We start from the raw sequence: 20,125 nt of genomic DNA, 5'->3' as shown, positions 1-20,125 counted from the left end.
AAATCTTCCAGTGGGAATTCCCAGGTATTAAAAATAGCACCCAAAACTTTTTAGTCAAAAATATTAAAACACATGGAATTGTACTGAATTTGCTTGACAAATACAAAAATCATGTTCTTTTTGGCCAGGGTGAGAGCCTGAATCTTTCCTATCATTTCTATTTTTTTTTTTGTGGGGGGGTGGTGGAATGACTTAGCATTTGATGAGGGAGCGGAAGTAGAAATAAGCAGCCATGTGCAAATTTTTGCAAGACTGCTTTTGCAATCAAGTGGGAAATTTGTACAGATGGGAACAGAAGAACAACATTAGGGCATTGACTCTACTCACTGCAGTGCAAAAGAATTGTATTCAGTAATTAGCAGGGCTGTAGGTCCAAATCATTATGTAAAATTCAGTGAGATAAGAGGAATTAGCCCCTGGGAGCTTTCTTAGTGTGAAGACAAGAGTCCTGCCTCTTAATTGCAAGTGCTTCCCCGCCCCCTCTACAATTCTGCTCTGTGCTGCTTCAAAATTCCAGCTGCCTATCTTTATTTCGATTTTCACCCAGTAACTTTGAAAAATCTTTCATGCATTTCTGTGTTTAGTCAAGCTCAGCTTCCAATGTGATTTACAAGTAAAATCCAATGAGCCTTTTTGGAAATTTGCAGCCGTGTTTGAAATCAGTATCGGCACTTACGAGTTAGCTGTTGCGGTTTGTTTTATTCAGATTACATGATCCACTTTCTGTTGTGAAGGCTTTCACTGGGGAAGTGAGGACAGCGCTATATTGGGAGTTAGGATGCTGATCCAAAACAATCATTAAAGCATTTAGACACAAGGCCTGATGCAGCTTTGCCCGAGGCTCCCTCCCTTAAGCTTCAGAGGCCGTGGAATTTGATGGGAGCGAGGAGGCGTGTTGAAAGAGGCGGGAATTACTACTTGACAAGTCAAACATTTCAGCGCCTTTCCTGACGGCGACCAAGACCGCTGGGCTAATTTACGCGGTTGTGAAAGAAGCGTGTTTGCTGTGACAGAGCATTGAACGGGGCGGGAGGGGGAGAGAAGGGGATTTACCCTTCGGCCCCTCTGAAACCCAGAAGAGTCACGAGCGCGGGTCTCTGAGGAGAGACTCAGTGCCCGCCGGCGGCACAAGCCCCTCCACCCCCTTCTCCTTTCCCGCCAGCCAGTGGCCATCCGTTTGCGTGCAAAGTGGTTGATGTGGCTAAGGCGGCGGCGCTAAACCGGGAGCCGCTCTGGCGATCCCTCCAGGCAGGAAAATCCTCCCTCTCCTGCGGGCGCAGCAAAGGAAAAAAAGAAAGAAAAACTCCTCCTCCCTCCTTCCGCCGGGTTTGTGACGGGCCTCGCCCGGCGGTGGCTTCTGCACGGTGCCTTTGTGCCGCCTGAGCATCTGCTCGGAGGAGCCCTCCCTTGTCCTTCGAGGGAGGAGGCTGAGGCTGGGCGGGAGCGCCCGCGCCTTTTGTCATTCCGAGCACACAGGCAGACTCGTCCTCGCTCGCTCCGGCGCTGCGCCTGGCGAGGCGTCGCAGTCCAGCCGGCGTGGAGGGTCGCTTCCTGGTCGCCCGCACACCCGCCACCTTCCTACTGCCTCTCTGCAAGCCCTGGTCCGGAGGGAAGCGCTTGGCGGAGGGACCGAACATGTCTATCTCTGCGCTGCGGTAGGAAGATTGCGAGAGAGACCCGCCCCGCCGGCCGGGGAGGCGCGGGGCGGCGGGGCCCGGGCGATAGCAGCCCTCCCACCATGGAGGTGGGCAAGATGGTAAGGCTAGGGCATGGCCCAGGAGAGAGGGGCATCCTCTCTAGAGGACCGGTGGCCATGGAGCGCAGAATATATGGCATTTGAACTCGCCCTGCCTGTGCAGGTGGGTGATCTTGGGATGCTTTCCCAAGTGGCCAGAAGGTCTGAAAAGGAGGCAGGTCAGCTAAGCTGCCTACACAGGATTCCCAGTTGAGCCTCCTTTTCATGGAAAGCCTGGTTATGACCAGTAAGCGGGTTTTCTCAGCCCCTCCGCGTCGGTTCCTTTGGGCCCTGGGACCAAATCCAGGAAACCCCGCTAGAGCGCTCTGCTTTCTGTTCGTTGGCACTGGAGAAGGGACTTTAAGAGCTTGTCGCTTCCCTTCCATTTCCCGGAGTGAGTTTGAGGGAGGTGCTTGAGCCGGGGTTGGGATCACTCACCGTTTTTAATTCTCCTTCCCTGTAACATTTTTCTCTCGCTAAACGGCAGTTTTCCCCCCTCTTTATAATAGAAGGATCATCTTGGTTGAATAACTTATCCACAATCATTCCTAGCTCATCCACTATCATCCTTTCTCACTTTTTTTTGCCAGTGGACTTTGGCTAGAGAGGGAAAAGCATAGATAGATAGATAGATAGATAGATAGATAGATAGATAGATAGATAGATAGATAGATAGATAGATAGACAGATAGACAGACAGACAGACAGACAGATATGGAAAGGCATGAAGTTTGTAAGAAGTTTGCAGTTTATTTCTACAGTGGAAGATTGCCAGATGCCTTCGTTTTGAGACACAAGGCTGCTGTGGAAAAACAGGGAGTATTTTCTTCTCTATATTCCCAAGAGAATATTTTCTTCCCTATGTCCCCAAGCTATAACCAAAGTCAGGCCAGTGCAGATTTTGGGACACAACATGCAAATACAGATCTTGAGATCTCCTTACCCTCTCTAAGAGGAATGGGAGGAGAGTCCTGCTGCAGCTTTCTGAAAGAATTGGAGCTGCTGTTTAAAAAGCTCCCAGAGACTTCTTGGGTTTGTGGGGGAAAGAGTGGGGGTGGGGCACAGGAATATTTTTCTCTCTTGCAATCATAGCACATAAACCGGAGGAATCAGAACTGCTCAAGCAACAAAAAGAAGGCAGGTTTTATAGCATTGGGGGCCATTCATGTTGTCCATCACAGTATACATGAATTGTAAACATTACTGATTGGTGGTTAATGACATCATACTGTTGTGGTAATTAAAACTATACTCCTAATTAATATTTTAAGGATGGCTGGATACTACAGCATGGTGTTGACTAGGCAGAGAGTGTCTTGGTTAAAGCTGAATGGTATGGTAGCTTCAATGGATTACCTTGGGCAAAAAAAACCTGATGCATGAAGAGGAAGTGGAGCTAATGGAAAAGCGTTGTGCCTCATATTCTACTTGCACATTCTGATATTTTCAAAAGGCAAAAATATTTATTAAATGTAGAAGATAGAACTTAATATCTGTTGCTTTCTGGATATTCTGCTGTAGTTCAGTAATGCTTCCTTCTAACTAGCTGTATAATAGTAGCATTATCAATATGATTCTCTTAAAGCAAATCATCTTTATTCGGAAGACAAACTCCAGCTTGTCCTGATACTCAATACAATTTTTTAGGTTTATAAAGTCTAGGTGCAAGCTGCAAATTTTTGGATTTTGGAATTCTGATTTAAAAAACAGGTGGATCCTATAAGCTGACATCACAATGTAACACAGGAACTTACCTTAGCAACAGAAAGTCACTTGACTAATAGGATGTTGCAGTGTGTGAGATCTTTGCAGTGAAGAAAACATATTTGGCAAAGGGATGCCACAGAGGTACTTCTCCGTTCCTATGTCTTGATTTAATATGTATATGGACATAAGGAGGAAGATATATTTTTGATTTAATAGCTGGATATTATTTGAAGTAGAGATAATACCTCATTTAGCTGCTCAGGATTTCGTAGTTAGCACCAATGCCTTAAAATCTAAGGAACAAAAATAGATGGCTGGCTTGTCAATGTAATTTCCTTAGAGTATCACAGCCTTAATCAGAGGGACCTATAGAGTTTAAAGGGGAACTGGAAATAACATCCTTTCAATGATCATAGCTACAATATTATCAGATTTAGACAAGGCATTTTATTTATATATGGCCACCCAATATGTGTCACTCCAGGCAGCATACCAGCCACAATTTAAAATCTAAAAAAAACCCCAGCAACCTCTCCCCTGCAGCTGTGACAGACAAAGAAACTTGATCTGCTTTATATCAGCTCAGGGCCCCCAAGCCCACTGACAGAATCATGTCTTCAGGGCTTTTCAGACAAGTAGAAAGGGAGAGGAGCAATCTTATCCCCTGGGGAGTGATGTTCTACAAAGAGGGAGCCAATACAGAGAAGGCCCTTTTTCTTGGTCCTACCAGAAGTACTTCCTTAACAGATGGAATCTGCAATATGCCCTACCTTTCCACCAGGTAGATGTAATGGGTAGAGGCGATCCTTCAGATAACCTGGTCCCAAGCCATATCGGGCTTTAAAGGTGATAACTAGCACCTTGAATTATATGTGGAAGCAAATTAGCAATCAATGCAGCTCCTGCAGAAGAGGTAATACATGCACAAATCTAGGCTTGTGCAAAACTGTGCAGATTGCTGCATTTTTGAGCTAACCAAAGCTTCCAAATACTCTTCAAGGGCAGCCCTGTGTAGAGCACATTACAATAATCCAAACAGGAGATAACCAGAGCATGAATGACTATGAGAAGGGCCCATTGATCCAGGAATGGATGTAAGTGTGCATAACATCTTAGTGCTGTCAATTGTAATCCTTCATTCTATGATAATTTTAATCATTCATTCTATGCTCAATAGCATCATTTAGTACCATTATTCAGAAGTTGATACTAAATCGTCAGATTAGGAGCCCTGAACCTCAAAGGTGGAAATAAATATGGGAGATGCTTTCTCTAATTGCATGTTTTTTCTTAAATTTACCATACTCTGGATGAAGCAGAACATCAACTGTTGGAGTTAGGGGGGGGAAACTGATATAAGGCTAGATTTTTTTTGCTTTAATATATAGTAATAGAAATGTAAAAGAAAGAACAAAAATAAAAAACAAAAAACAAAAATTTACATATTAAAAAAACAGCTCAGTTTTAAACACAGCATTGGACCTTAATCACATGGAGTAATATTGATTAGTCCTTCCATTAGATCAATAAAGGACTAATCTATAAATAGAAAGTGAATCCATATCATCAACCCAGCATTGTAAATATAAGGTAGTACTGTCCATCAGATACAGGATCAGACTTCATCCTGACAGCCTTCCTAAATCTGTCCATACTTGTCAAATAATCCTAATCTTCAATCCTTTTGAAGACTTTTGTTGACAGAATGTGGGGGAGGAGACAAGAGGAAATGAATTATCCAGGTTTCTTTCAATCAGAATTTAGGTCCAAGCATGAGATGGAGACTGTATTGACTTTTTAGTTACCTTCAGTACATTATTGCCTACCAGGATGGGGACAATGATAGTAATTCTACACCCTGGGCCACTGCAGTCAATAGTTATGGGGCAGGAGAAATTGGTGTGTATATGATGGAGTTATTTTTAATATTTATATTGTTATTAAGGGAGATCATTTTTTGGTTCGGAGTATTGTATCATCAATATGGTTATGATACCCAGTTGTATCTCGGTCAAGGCAATGATGCAACTGAAATTTTGTCCTGATGTCTGAATACTTTTGGGATCTGGATGGGATGAAACTTGCTGAAATTGAATTCAAGCAAGACAGAGTTGTTGTTTGTTTATCAATATGTTTTCTCTGATCCAAAGTTTATTGTTATATAAATCTCTTTAAAATAAGCTGGAAAAAAACTTCATTCAAAAAGCCATAATGATAAACCTTCAAAGCATATAGAAGCAAAAAAAAATTCAATATATATGTCTTATATTACTCAGGTCCAGGACCTTTTGCTGCTTTTATAGATTTAATAGTATCTATTATTTCCTCAAGAGAAAAAAGTACAGCCACATAAATAATTTAGTCTGGTATAATCTTTGGAATAGCTTTTTTTTTCAACCAATTTCTCCAGTAACCTTCAACTCAGTATTATAAAGTTAAAGGTACAATTGAAGAATTTTTTAGATAGTATCATTAGATGTTATGTTCTGAGGCTTGGTAATAATAGAGATGACATTACTTTGTTGCTGCTTAACTTAGGAGACTGATAATTTACTAGGGCTTTTCACTTCCTCCAAATATCTTTGGTTGCTCCAATTCAGTGAATATTCCACAGCATGTACCCAAAGGAATGAAGTTCTAGTACAGGAAACATAAAATTTCCAGTGTTCTAGTATGTCTTTCATATATGTCAAAAGTTTCTTAATTTCCTTCAGTTCATTTTCCTCAATAAATGGTTTGAGAAAATAATGAAGCATATGTTATTGAATTTATTAAGAAAAATAATCCCAGGTGAAAGTAACTAACCCAGGGAAACAAAAATAGTAATTAAAACATTTATGCTAGGTTTTGAACAAGCAACCTGCTGTTTATAAGATAAGCATTATAACTATTGTGTTGTGATAGCATTCCTGGTAAAAGTAGCTCTGGAATGGGGTCGCCAACCTTTTGGACCTCAGGGACCACCAAACTCATAATTTTAAATCCCAGGGACCACTAACCGGTTCTGTGGGCATGGCCTAATTTGTGGGTGTGGCTTGGTCATGTGACTAGTTTGTATGTCAATATTATAAATAGTTATATAAATATTGAATTTTTTAATAAAAAAGAGCAACTTTTACCCAAAATTAGGCAAAGCAGGCAGGCAGATTGAGTTGCACACAGAATCACAGATTCATTCAGAGATCTATCTATCTGCCATCGGCTAGCTCAGTGTGTCACATAAAATTTGCTTGTAAGCAGACCAGTGGTGGGATTCAAATATTGCTGCCACTGGTTCGGTGGGTATGGCTTGGGCGCGCTTTATGCGTGTGCGCACACTTTGTGTGTACGTGCATGCCAAACTCACACTTTGTGCAGGTGCCAGAGGTGTTTGTGCAGGCGCAGAGGCATTCTAACTCACTTCCTGCAAGCCTGCACGATCCTGGTCGCTTCAGCAGTTTTCACGCGGCACTATTCTGTGCCGCGCAAAGCAGCTGCGCTTCAAATTCAGCAGATAAAAGTGAGTATGGCAGCCTGTGCAGGTGGGTGGGCCCAACAGCAGAGCGGCGGAGAGAACCAGTTGGGTCTCCGCTGCTCATCACTCCTACTGGCTCGCCAGAACTGGGCAAAACCAGTCAAATACCACCACTGAAGCAAACTCATAAAATTAACTCACAACACACCATGTATGTAAATATTGAATTTTTTTTATAAAAAAAGAGCAACTTTTACCCAAAATCAGGCAGAGCAGGCAGGCAGATTGAGTTGCTCACAGAATCATTCAGTGATCTATCTATCTGCCATCAGCTACCTGAGTCTGTCACATAAAATTTGCTTGCTGTGAGCCTGCACTGAATAATAGAACCTTCAGTCCTAAGGGAGGTTCAGCTGTGCTTAAAAGCAGAGCCGAAGATTTAAGGACTAGCTAGAAAGCAAGAAATCCAACCATTTCCTGCTTCCTAGCTAATCTAAATCTCCTGGCACAGCAGAAGAGGTGAGGGTCAGGGGAGAAAAAAAAGATAAAATAGCAACTTAGCAGGCAAGTTTGCTGGGTAAGGAGTGAGTGGGCGGGGAGGGTTCCTGCAGGCCATATTTATTTATTTATTGATTTGATTTGATTTGATTTGTCAATTGTTTACAAGATAATAAGTATAAGTGTATACATAGTTTTGAATACATGAAATGGGTACATATAAGAAAAATAAAAAAAAAATAAAAGAAACAATAGGACAGGGACTGTAGGCACGTTGGTGCGCTTATGCACGCCCCCTACAGACCTCTTAGGAAAGGGGTGAGGTCGATAGTAGACAGTCTAAGGTTAAAGTTTTTGGGGTTTGGGGAAGAAACTACAGAGTCGGGTAGAGTATTCCAGACAATGACCACTCTGTTGCTGAAGTCGTATTTCCTGCAATCAAGCTTGGTGCGGTTAACCTTGAGTTTGTATCTGTTGTGTGCTCTTGTGTTGTTATGGTTGAAGCTGAAGTATTCATTGACAGGTAGGACATTGCAATGTATGATTTTATATACTATACATAGATCAGACCAAAGGCAGCATAGTTCTAGGTTTTCTAGGTCTAGAATTTCAAGTCTGGTGGCATAAGGTATTCTGCAACAAGTAGAGGAGTGGAGAACTCTTCTTGTGAAATATTTCTGGACTTTCTCAATTGTGCTAATATCAGATACGTGATGTGGGTTCCAGACTGATGAGCTGTATTCAAGTATTGGTCTAGCAAATGTTTTGTATGCTCTAGTTAGTAGTATGATATTACCAGAGAAAAAGCTACGTAGGATTAGGTTAACAACTCTTAATGCCTTTTTGGCTATGTAGTTGCAGTGGGCTCTAGCACTTAGGTCATTTGAGATGAATACTCCAAGATCCTTGACAGAGTTTGGATCATCAGCAGAGTTTGGATCATTGACTATTCAGCCTGTATTTTATTTTCTGATTTTTTTTGCCAATATGTAAGACAGAGCATTTATTTGTTGAGATTTGAAGTTGCCATTTGTTTGACCATTCTGATACATAGTCAAGATCTTTTTGAAGGGTAGCAGTATTGTCTGTGGTATTGAACAGCTTTACATCATCAGCGAAAAGAACGCAGTTGCTCTTAATATGGTTGGCGCAGCCTTGTGTTTTGGCGCAGCCTGGAGTAATTGCTTTGGGGGGGGTGCTCTGGGGGGTGAGATTTCTCTGCAGCCCACCAAAATTTACTCACGGCCCACTAGTAGGCGACCGCTGCTCTTGAAGATGCATGCACTGACTCAGTTGAGGATGCATTCCTGCTTCTGTATAGTAGGCAATGAACTGCTGAGTTTAGTCCAAAACGAAATAAAATGCATTGGCCAAAACAGACAGGAGTGCTTGAGGTAAGGTGGTAGTGGTGATGGGGGACACTTTAAAACTGCAGTGGGAAAACACAGAGATTGCATTTGTAATAGGAAGTTTAAGTACATAACAGTGTCCATTTCTGGTCTTCAAAAATCATTGCTGGCCCATCTTTTCAGTGGGGCAATTGGGCTTCAATTTTCTCTTTTCAGAGCTAAATATTTCCAGTTCTTTCAGCTTCATATCAATCATGTAAGAGCTACTTTGTGTATGGATAAATCACATTGGATTAAATAGCAATAGCACTTAGACTTATAGACCGCTTCACAGTGCTTCACAGCTTTCTCTAAGCGGTTTACAGAGTCAGCATATTGCCCCCAATAATCTGGGTCCTCATTTTACCCACCTGGAAGGATGAAAGGCTGAGCCAACCTTGAGCCTGGTAAGATTTGAACTGTCAAATTGCAGGCAGCCGGCAGGCAGCAGAAGTAGCCTGCAGAACTGCATTCTAACCACTGCACCACCAAGGCTCTTAATGGTCCATTTCTACTTAAAATAGGTGCTATTCACTTTCTGTGGTGCTGTAGCAGGACCAGGGGCATTTCTAAAGGGGAGAAGGTACTGTAAAAGATTGATGTCTAAAAATTATACTTAGGGAGTTGATGCATCTTTCAGATGATTTCAAAGCTAAACTCATCAATACTATCGGTGTTTGGTTTCTTTGTATTCTTTAAGTCTGCTTTTCTTCCTGCAGACATTTCATTATCAGGCTTGGTAATATCATTGGGGCATAAGAATGTAAAATTTGGTGGCTGTTTATCTGTGGTAAAATATCCCTCTGTGATGTGAGCTAAGCCTGAATGAAAGAGGAGATGAATGTGGGCCTCTTCCATCTGGCAAAGACTGGAGGTGCCCGGAAATGAAGGTGGATGGTGTACAAAGAGCTCCATACTTACCAACTTTACTGTATGGCACATTATGAATATTCATTCCATTACTCAAATTTAGTTTAAATGGTATTAATAAAATGTTCGGGTTTTCACGTCTGCTTTTATATTCAGTTTTTTAAAATGTCCCTTTTAGAATATTTCATGGAGATACAATGTCTGTCCTGAAAATATTGTTTTACAAAAAATAATTGCCAAAAAAATGCTTTTACTGTCTTTTATAATCAGATCTGGAACATAATAGACACTTTTCCAGATATTAATATCATAAAATCTGGATACATGCTGGCATTTGTTTTTTGTTTTACTTCTGTCAGATACATTGTAAGCTGGGCCAAAAATATTCAGCCTGGACGGTTGGACAAATACAGTATAGTCTATGTGTCTGAGCCCTAGATGAATTATTGTGTAGCAAGCATTATTATTTGAGAGTACAGTGACATGTAATCTAAGACTTCAGGGATACGTATGTCTTCTCATTTTTCAGGCTTCTTCTACCACACTCAAAAATCAGTAGTCGTTTCACATCAATTTGAGGCAGGAAACATAAAATACCATGCATATAAAAAAACCCTGACTTCATATGTATGTGTGAATGTCTACCTCTCATTATAGCTCTCAAGCACTCCCAATAATGTTAATATTGCCTCCAAAAGATTTCCTACATTACATTAGAAAGTTGTAAGACTAGAGACGCATCCAGTGCATTGCTCTTCAGCCCAGTTATTAACCAAGCTGTCCACTTGAAAGCTTGGGTTCCACTCATATTTGGCATTGGAGAGAAAAATTCTTCCTTTTGCAGGATTGGAATTTCCACCTGTTCTTTGATTAGGGCTATTTTATAATTTAAGTGTACCTTCTATCAGTTTGCTTGGACAGTTGGAAAGATGGCAGAAAGGACCTGGGTTATACTGAAATGAAACCTGGACATATAACCAAGCTAGAACTGAAGAACAGTCCTCTACAAATTGAGGTTCCACAGTCTCTATTCTTAATAGCTTAGGTACTCTGTGTTCTATGAAAGGAAGCAGTGTTTACTGTTTATTGTCTCTCAACTTAAATTTAATCTGCAGGTTCCCCCTTTCTATTTCTGAGTCTACAGACATCGTCAGAAGATGTAATTAGCTGACCAAGTTGCCTGCTTCTAAAGCAAGTCACTTATGAGTTTAATCTTTGTGTAGAGCAGGGGTGTCAAACTCGCAGCATCATGGCGGCGTCACGTGACGTATCGGGACTTTTTCCCTCTTCTCTAAACTGGGCGGGGGCAGGGCCAACACGTGATGCATCTGGCCCACGGGCCGCAAGTTTGACACCCCTGGTATAGAGCCAGTATTAAACGTATGCCTCTTTGACCCAACTAATTTTCAGCTTAGAGTTCATGAGCGTGGATTGGAAAGTCAGCCATACTGGCGTGGACAACTTTTTGGTGGCTGAGACACATTCCTTTTTCATTTGGCAGCCAAACTACTGTGGGTAGTAAATGGTTCGGTGATGCAGATGGTTGGGTTTAGCCTTCTCAATGCTATTTGTATCTGAAAATCAGCAGGAAATTGCACCTCGGTTAATTGCTGCTTTGCCACTGAATTTTCAGGGGTTTCAGAGCAGTAAAAAAAAAGGGGGGGGGGTTAGCTTTCCATGAGAGATACTTGGCTCCCCTCTACGATTCAAGAGAGACATCACATTTGGGTCCAGATTTGCATGTCAAATTACATACATAATATGGCTAGAAATCAAAAAGATTTAAAGGGCTTTTTTTGAAGATCTTATAATTAATAATAGCAACACTTCAAGATGTTTCTGTTAAGAGAAAGAGACAAAGTGCTGGCAATTTGACAGAGATTTCCATATTTATGTTATACTAGGATTTCTTATATGGCTTTACTCTGTTTAGGGGGATAATTTAAGAGAAGTAGGACTATCCAGTGCTTGGTTTTCTATTGCTATTATAGTTGGTGAAAGTTGGTGAACATGTCATCTAGCATGCAAGCTGATGTTGCAGCTGATAATTGCCTTTTTGGGAACCTGTTCCATACAGAGTTGTTGAAACAAGAAGTGTTAAAGAATGAAGTTCTTTTGGCTGAAGATTGACCGTTTCCCTCCTTTGTGAGTTATGGAAGCTTTCAACCCTGAGAAAGTCCAGTTCTGTATACAAATCTAGGAAAGAGAAGGCTGGTTCTTCAGCTGGTACAGCAGGAAGGAAATGAGGCTTCAAAATTCGGCCTTGCATCCCCAGTCCCTCCCCCAGTTGAGTCAGAGAAATCTCATTCACAATTCTGCAGCTGTGATTAGAATTCCTCCAAAGGAAAGCTTTTTCAAAGTTGCATTTACAGTATTGGCTGTTGACTTGGTTCGCCAATGCAACTTCCTTTTTCCTTCCTTCCCTCCCCCTCCAATTGATAATGTTTCTTTGTAAGATGTCAGGGGAGGTTTAAATAGTTCATAACAAGGCAAAGGATCAAGATCTCTGTGGTTTCAAAAAGAGAACTTGATGACTTTCCAAAGAATATTTTGTCTGAGTTTAAATCTAGACTCTACTTGGCAGAGCCAGGAAAAAAAACATTCTTAGCTTCCTAAGAGGCAGGATCCGGTTCTCAAACATTGCAAATGCCCAAGGGAACATTTCAGATTCCCTGCATAAGCACAGTGGCCCAGTATTAGGAGGGCTTTCGTTAAATGTTTTAGTTTTTCAGTTTTCCTTCTTGTGGGTTACATGTTAAAATAAGAAATATTTTATAATGTTCACTTTGGATTTCTGAGTCATGACTATTTTTTTCCTACAGTCAGAATCCTAGAAGTGTGTGAAAAAATGGGAAGTTACCTTCCATTCTACTTACTTGGTTGTAAATTAATTAGTTATTAATCTTTCCACTTCCTCCCCGATTTATAACCACCTATGCTGTCAGTCACAGGTTAAAATCATTTTTGAGTATGCCAAATCAAAAGACTGCATCTCCCAGTACCAGAATAGGACATGATGGTCCTGATACCCTATCTTAGTAATTTCCTGGTGCCTTTTATTTTGGACCCTTCAGAATAGATTCTCCATGTACTGTAGTTTATTGCACAGGAGGTAATGAGTAAAGACACTTTAAAGGCAAGTAAGTTTTGTAACAATAAAATGATGCAAATTGGGGAGAACCATGTTATCCACATGGATATGGTTAATGTTTTCTGCCTTTTTGTCTCCTGAGTTATATATACCTTAAGAGGGCATTTTCACTATGGAAATCTGATTTAGGATATATATTATCTTCCATTTTCCTTAAATGACAGGAAACCATGCCATTGTTTTAAAATCATTCTTGATTAGCAACTGCTTAGGATCTATAAAATAGATCTGGTTGTGATCTTGGTTCTTCTGCTCACCAACTATGACATAAATGGTTGAACAGTCTGTTTTGACCCAACTTAGTAGCAGCAGATATTGAGGCTTGGGAGTCCATTTTGACCCTAGACCAAACCCTACTGATCTGTGAACTGAAACAGTAGATATCCAATGTGACAATATGATGTTTAAAACAATGCAATTTTTTTAACAAAAGATGAAAGCAAGCATCAGTTCCTTTTATGATATCCAAATATGGAGCAACGTGATGTACAATGCTGAGTCATTTGGGGTGACAGTCTTAGTTCTCTTTGACAGGATACAAAGATGGCAAAACATATAATTATTCCTGTGTTTATCTCCATCGAGAGACAAATAGGAGAGTTGTTTTCTAATTGTTGAAATTGCTTGTTTTTTTCCAGGAGCTATATACACTAGTGAAAAATATTCCTTCATTCCATTTTTGTAAAATAATAAGCCACTTTAAAGTGAGGTGATTTTGAGATTTTCCAAGGTCTCTTGCAGGAGTATTCTTAATAGAACAGCTACTAAAAAATGCTATCAAAATAAGGCTACAGTATTTTATAAAGGCAGTTTTAATTTTTTTGAAACTGCTTTCACTTGTATTTACGCCCAAACCTGCTGGCTTACATATAAGCAAAATTTAGAGTCTTTCTCTCATATCTCGGCATAGTTCTCTTTTCACCCAATTCCTTGCTTTCTAGCGGCAGTTTTCAGCACATCGTTGGACTACCAGTAGGTAAACGGGTCTTCCTACATATTATGGTAGATAAAGAGGCCAGTGCAATCTACTATGTGGTTCTTCCACTTAAATATGCCATAAATTTGAAGTTAGTAGTGTCAATTGGTTGCCATGTTGCATCCCCAAAATATTAGTACTCATTCATCAGTTTATGAACCAAACACAGCTAACTTTATGTTTTTAACAAGTGGAAAATATGGGGATATAAATTAAAAAGTTGGAACAGTTAGAGCAATAATTACTATCACCCTGACAAATATTTGCCTCCTATGCTCTCGCACCAACCAAGATGGGTTGATTTTGCCTTCTTCCAGCCTAGGAATTCTTTTTTACTCTGACTGGAATCTTTGCATTGTTCTAAGCAAACATTTCTTGGCCGTTGCTATATATGGCAGCCCGCAGTTGCTTCCCAAATATGTGTCCAGGAATTTGCAGATTATGGAGGGCTTGGTGTGAGGATGGGTTTCTGTATGATCATATTCTTTCTTACTAACATTTGTCTCCCTTCCTTCTCTCTCTCTCTCTTTTAAAGACTGTCAGCATCAACAAGGCCATTAATGCTCAGGAAGTTGCTGTCAAAGAGAAACATGCCAGAAATATCCTTTTAAAATTAGAGCTCTGGAAAAAGGATTCTGAAGCTGGAAAGGTGGGATGTATCTGGCTGGAGTCAAATTCCATCACGATCTGTCTGTGATGAACTGGAATGAAATACCTGCATTATAATATGAAAAGGAGCTTGCTCCTAACTTTTCTTTGTAGAAAAGTACATGCTGGGACAATGCTGCGCCCCCCCCCCCCAAAAAAAAAAAAGTATGCAAGCTAGGTTTGAATTTTAAGACAAGTACACATTTAAGACAACTACAAATTTTTACTCCAAGATTCTTAGCTTGAGTATAGCAAATCTAGTCTATACCCTGAGAAGCCATCAGTTCCTGGAATAGCTGGAATATTTTCTCACATCTGGAAGGATAATAGACAACTGCTAATGAAAGAAACTCCAGCTTGGTATGGAAAACAATAACTACAATAGATCAGAGCTTTTCCCCATGCATCTTCAGGCTAGTTTCCCATCTGGAGTTCTGTAAATCTTATCATGTTGCTGGAGAATGAAAGAAAAAGATATATCTGTGAATTCAGCTAAGTGATATTAAGGTAGATCTGATAGAATTTTATTTTCCAGGCCTCCCTTCCATCCTGCTCATTGACACTCTTTCTTCACATTATTCTGTATCCTTTGTGCTGCTTTTCTCTCATTTTCCTTAGCTTATCTCTCACCATGCATCCTGGGAACACACCATGAAAAAGGAGCCCACACCTTCTGGTCTGTTGTAAACCGCCTACCCCTTTCCAGCAATGCTGTCCTGTGCTGGAAGTTTTGCCATGTCTTCCACAAGCTTCTCCGTGATGGACATCCAAATGTAAGGCCATACCCTTTTTTTCTCTTAAAATTTTTGGTAAGATGAAATAAATAACATATCTCAATATTATGCTACCATTAAAATCTTAAATAAACCTGATAAAATATAAAATGTGTAATAGAAATGTCTTTAAAAGATAGTAACGGCATCTTTAGAGCAACTAGGAGGAATATAATGATTAATTTTTGAACTTGTTGGTTATAGAATACCTTCAGATTTAATATCATTTCTTAATGTAATGAGCTATATTGTTTTAACAGTTTGTTTTGCTCCACACAAACCTCATTTTTCAATTCAATATGCAAATACTAATATAGTAAAGACATAATGTTTAACCATGATTAACACTAACTAATGTTGTCTTACTCCAGATTATAATTCTAAATTCCAATCCAAGAAAAAGAACATTATTGAACATATTGGACAAAACTATCCCTGATGACACCAGAAGACATCTGTACAATTTGATTTTTGTATGCAAGCACACAGGCTAGAAAAGTACAAAGCTGGTGCTCTGGTCATTTTCCTATATGCCAGTGAAATATTTAAACATACATATTATTGCAAGATCTAAAATCACTTTCCAGTTTATAGTTTACAAACAATCCTTAACAGTAGCTCAGATGTGGGTATATAATAAGCATATAAAATAAAGTAAAGCCAACCATTAGGTGCCTTGGTGGTGCAGTGGTTAGAGCTCAGTACTGCAAGCTACTCCTACTGCAATTTGGCAGATCAAATCCCACCAGGCTCAAAGTTGATTCAGTCTTCCATCCTTCCGAGGTGGGTAAAACGAGGACCCAGATTGTTGTGGGCAATAGGCGGACTCTGTAAACTGCTTTGAGAGGGCTGTAAAGCATTATAAAGCGGTATATAAGTCTAAGTGCTATTGCTCTTTTCACTACATGCCCTCTCCTTTTCTTTCACTTGACAATAATAGACGATTAACCTCTAATTTCATTTTTTTCTGGTGGTTCTGTTGACCTGGGGGGCACTCACTAGCTGCTCAAATAGCCTATTTCCCTTCTTGTTGCAGGTCTTGAAGGATTCTGTGAGATACAAGAGTGAGCTCAGTGACATGAGCCGCATGTGGGTGAGTACTAAGTATTATTTGGACCTACAAAGAGCTGCTTCTCTTAGTAATAAACATACCTTTCAAGTTCTTGTTCATTTTGAAATCAGGAGAGCAGAGAGTTGTTTTAGGCCATTTGGGTAATGTAATGTATTTTCTGAAAATTTAGGCTAGAGAAGGTCTGCAGAACAGTGAGATGAATGTAGACAAATGTGCCAAACCTTGGCCACATTGAGGATGGAAGAGGATGGAAGATATGGCATTTCTTGTTATCTTTTTGTTGAATTCATACTTAATGGGAAGCCGTATTTACATTGCGTATACTAGCTGCTATTAATTTCTTAGCTTTACTGAACTGTTTATCTTTTTCTTGCTGGCCAGTTTCTTGAGTGTTTAATAGCTTTGAAGAAAGGCTGACTCAGGTGAAGAAAGGGACTCCACATAAGGGTGTGTTGCTGCTTTTTTCCTTTAAGGGACACTGAAATCTTAGGATTGAATACAAATAGTGATTTTTTTTTTACATTTAGAAAGAAATTATTATTTTAAATTATTACAAATAAATTATTATTAACTGTAAAAATGAAATTAAAGTTCTTGGAAAGATGCACAAACTAGTACTCACAACCTCTCTTCCTATCCCTGCTAATAGCAGGTACGTAGAGGTCTTCTTTTGCCAAGCTGGCATACAGACTTTTCTCAAGCATTGGAACTGATAATTGTCTTCTGGATATTGGTTGCAGCACTATTTCACAGGTTTTTATTTTTATAACTAAATAGGATACTATAAAAATGTGTAGCTTTACTTTAAAATATACTGTTGTAGTTTTAACAGCTATTTGCACAAGAATTTGATGTGTGAAAAGTAGCTAAGTGGAGAATACATGTATCTTTTTCCCCTGAAAAGGAGGAAGGAATAAATGCTGAGGAAATTGAGCCATTCATGGCAGCAATAGACCCCTGCTTCTGAGTTTTGCCCCCAAATGCTGGCAGTTTGTAAGGTTCTTAAAAAACTATTTGTATATTGCTGATAAATCCCTATTAAAATAGAGTGCTTAGGCGGACATGGATATGGCCTAACCAGCACAACATTTGTCGAGATCAGTGACAGACACTGTCAATGGTGCAATTCCAGAGGGGATAAGAGAAGAAAAAGTAAAATATACCTTTAATATATGTGTCCTGAAAGGTGGTTATGATACATTTTTACACAAAGGGCTATGAACTATGTTTTCCCCAGGTAAAACATTTGCAAGTTAAACTATTAAGACAAAGTTCTCCAACCTTTCCAGCTTTGCGGATCAGTGGGGGGTGGGGAGAGGGGATGGTTCTACATGAGCAGCACACAAGCGCAGGCTGCTCTATTTGCGTGAGTGGCAGGCACGTGCGTCCACTGCTCATGTAAATAGAGCGCATGCATTCACCTGCTGCTTGTACAAGTGGGGATGCACAGGGGTTTGCCCAGTGGCCTGTTTTTGCATGGCTCATGGCCCAGTACTGAGGCTGGGGGTTGGGGACCCCTGTATAAAGAGATTAATCCAATCTTGTTATTTTATTTTTTTTCCCTTAGGGCCATTTGAGTGAGGGTTATGGACAATTATGTAGCATCTACCTCAAATTGCTGAGAACCAAGATGGAATTCCACACAAAAGTAAGTTTTTCTTTATTGCTTCTGCACATCTTGGAGAACAGGACATCTCGCCATTTTCGTTTTGTCTGCAAAGCACTTTGAGACCATGGGAGCCTGTAGAGACCATGGAATGAACAGTAGCCTGAACTTGATGTCCAAACTAGGTTAGAAGTAGGAGCAACTTCCCTGATGAAAACCATAGAATTAAACTAATTTATAAATAAGATTCCAGAGTTTTTAAGAGTATATGCAAATCATTCATTTTGAAGACAACAGAATATTCTGGAATATGTCTGTATAATTTGTAGCGCTGGTTGCTTTTATTGAAAGATATGGTAATTGGTACACTTTTGACTGCCCTGAAAATTTGTAGTATGGTACTAATTTATTGATCCCATAGATAATGTGCTAGAGAAAATGGCCAGTTGAAACTCTGCTACATTTCTAAATGTTGTTCTTTAATCTGATTGCTATCTTTACAGTATACTCCAGCATCTGATACAGGCTAGTCTTGCTAGCATTTTAATATCAGAATTATCAATATCTCCACCTGCTTGAGCAGGATTTCTTCTTTGACAGGCAGAGAAACTTTCCTCTAAATTTCTTACCATAGTATTGCCTATTCTTATGATTAACACAGCCAAATATATTTCCCCCATATATCTTAGAGGAAGATCTGGATCAGCCATTTCAAATTCTCTGATCTGTAAGTGTTGTGTCCCCAAGTATCTGAGTTTACGGTCAGAATGGTTGATTATATAAGGACTGTGATACATGCATATATGTATGTACATTCACTTGTAAAGCACATATAAGTGAGGTGCAAAACGGTGTGGGTGGACCTCCCCCCCCCCCCATTATCTGTCTTTTATTATTGGTATATAACCCTCTTAATGTTATTCTATAGGCTTTCCTCCACTTCTTAACTTGCATTGTAGTTTATATTATGATTAGCTCCAGGCCATCCCATTTGACTCAAGTCTGTATCACATTTGGGAGTGGATAGCAGGTATTTATAGAATGGAATGTGGCTAGTTGGAATAGGAAGCTTGGATTATATGAGCGTCTTCAAGAAGGCAGGCCTCTGATTTATAAGCAGTTTCATAGGCTAGCAAAGTGCAGCTTACATGTATGTGTGAGAGAAGGTAATTCCCTCTTGTGGTTGGAGGATGCCTATGAATAGAAGAACAGTAATGAATTACTGCTTTTGAATCTCTGGCAAAGCACCAACATATCCAGCTGCCTGGATTATTTAATTCTGATGAGATTCGGTTTTCTTAAAGCCCACATTGTAGGCAAGTCTTTGTTGTTATCGTTCTCTTGTTTCTTTTGAAGTTGCTGTTTTATGATTTCCTATAATTAAGAAATATGCTTTTTTGTCTCCTTTTCTGCTTTCAAAAATGAGATTCAAAGATGCACTCACTTCAGTTTAACAGTAGAGTGAGGGAAGGAAATACATACGCCTCTTCTATGTATAAAGCCTAACACTGTCCAAAGTGATTAATTTGCCAGGCAGAGTTACTCTCATCCCAATTATTGTCTTCGGTTTTTGGGCACCAAAACTCAGATGAATCTGAGAACAGTATCTGGCAGGAGCATATTATCCCGACCTGCCTTGATCCGGAGCCTTAGTACTGTTCTTAATCTTTGTGTCCTTTTGTGTAGAATCCCAGATTCCCTGGAAACCTCCAGATGTCAGACAGACAGCTTGATGAGACGGGCGAGAATGATGTGAATAACTTGTAAGTGCTACTTGATGGTGCAAATTATGGGGCAGTTGTGGATTTAAGGATGCATAATTAGTTTTGGGGGGGATTCTTTCTCAGGTAAACCAGAACAATTAAAAATCAGGTTGTGTGCAGCACCTGTGGGCTCTTCCAGAGTTTTCCTTCTCAATATTGTTGGATTGCTGTGTAGAATATTGTTAGTTTACTCTCTTGGAAAACAAAGCCACAAAGTGATTCTGCCAAGTTGAACCTTCATTTTATTTTGTAGGAATCTCTATTCAGTCTCTTCTTTCCATTTTAGTTTCCAGCTCACTGTGGAAATGTTTGACTATTTGGAATGTGAACTCAACCTATTTCAGACAGGTAACGTTTTACAGAGGACAACAATTTTAAATATTATAGCAAGATATTTTCCAGAAGTTGTTTGTTCACTCTTTGTAAGTTTCAACACACAAGCATTTTTATCTCTTTAATGGGGATCATGGCTCATAAGAAATTA

The 20,125-nt window shown here is 39.9% G+C and overlaps 1 protein-coding gene across 6 annotated transcripts in view; it reads left to right on the top strand.

Moving 5' to 3' along the window:
* The window catches only part of HIP1 (huntingtin interacting protein 1), a 71,064-nt gene that overhangs the window by 21,452 nt on the left and 29,487 nt on the right, over positions 1-20,125 (top strand). The window contains exons 1-8 of one of the 6 annotated variants that reach the window (XM_087928439.1): positions 1,331-1,756; positions 14,315-14,378; positions 15,058-15,200; positions 15,572-15,673; positions 16,237-16,293; positions 17,840-17,920; positions 19,565-19,641; positions 19,928-19,989. In XM_087928439.1, coding sequence (XP_087784565.1) covers positions 1,739-1,756; positions 14,315-14,378; positions 15,058-15,200; positions 15,572-15,673; positions 16,237-16,293; positions 17,840-17,920; positions 19,565-19,641; positions 19,928-19,989 — 604 coding nt within the window. In that variant the 5' untranslated portion in view covers positions 1,331-1,738. Of the gene's footprint in view, positions 1-1,330; positions 1,757-14,314; positions 14,379-15,057; positions 15,201-15,571; positions 15,674-16,236; positions 16,294-17,839; positions 17,921-19,564; positions 19,642-19,927; positions 19,990-20,125 lie in introns of those variants that run through there. The other 5 variants (XM_087928449.1, XM_087928424.1, XM_026708508.2 and 2 more) reach the window with 5 other exon arrangements.

This window comes from Pseudonaja textilis, chromosome 1, assembly GCF_049901715.1.
Source record: "Pseudonaja textilis isolate UNSWEBS1 chromosome 1, rPseTex1.2, whole genome shotgun sequence".
In the NCBI taxonomy this organism is placed as follows: domain Eukaryota; kingdom Metazoa; phylum Chordata; class Lepidosauria; order Squamata; family Elapidae; genus Pseudonaja; species Pseudonaja textilis.
This window is presented reverse-complemented; position numbering and strand designations above follow the sequence as displayed.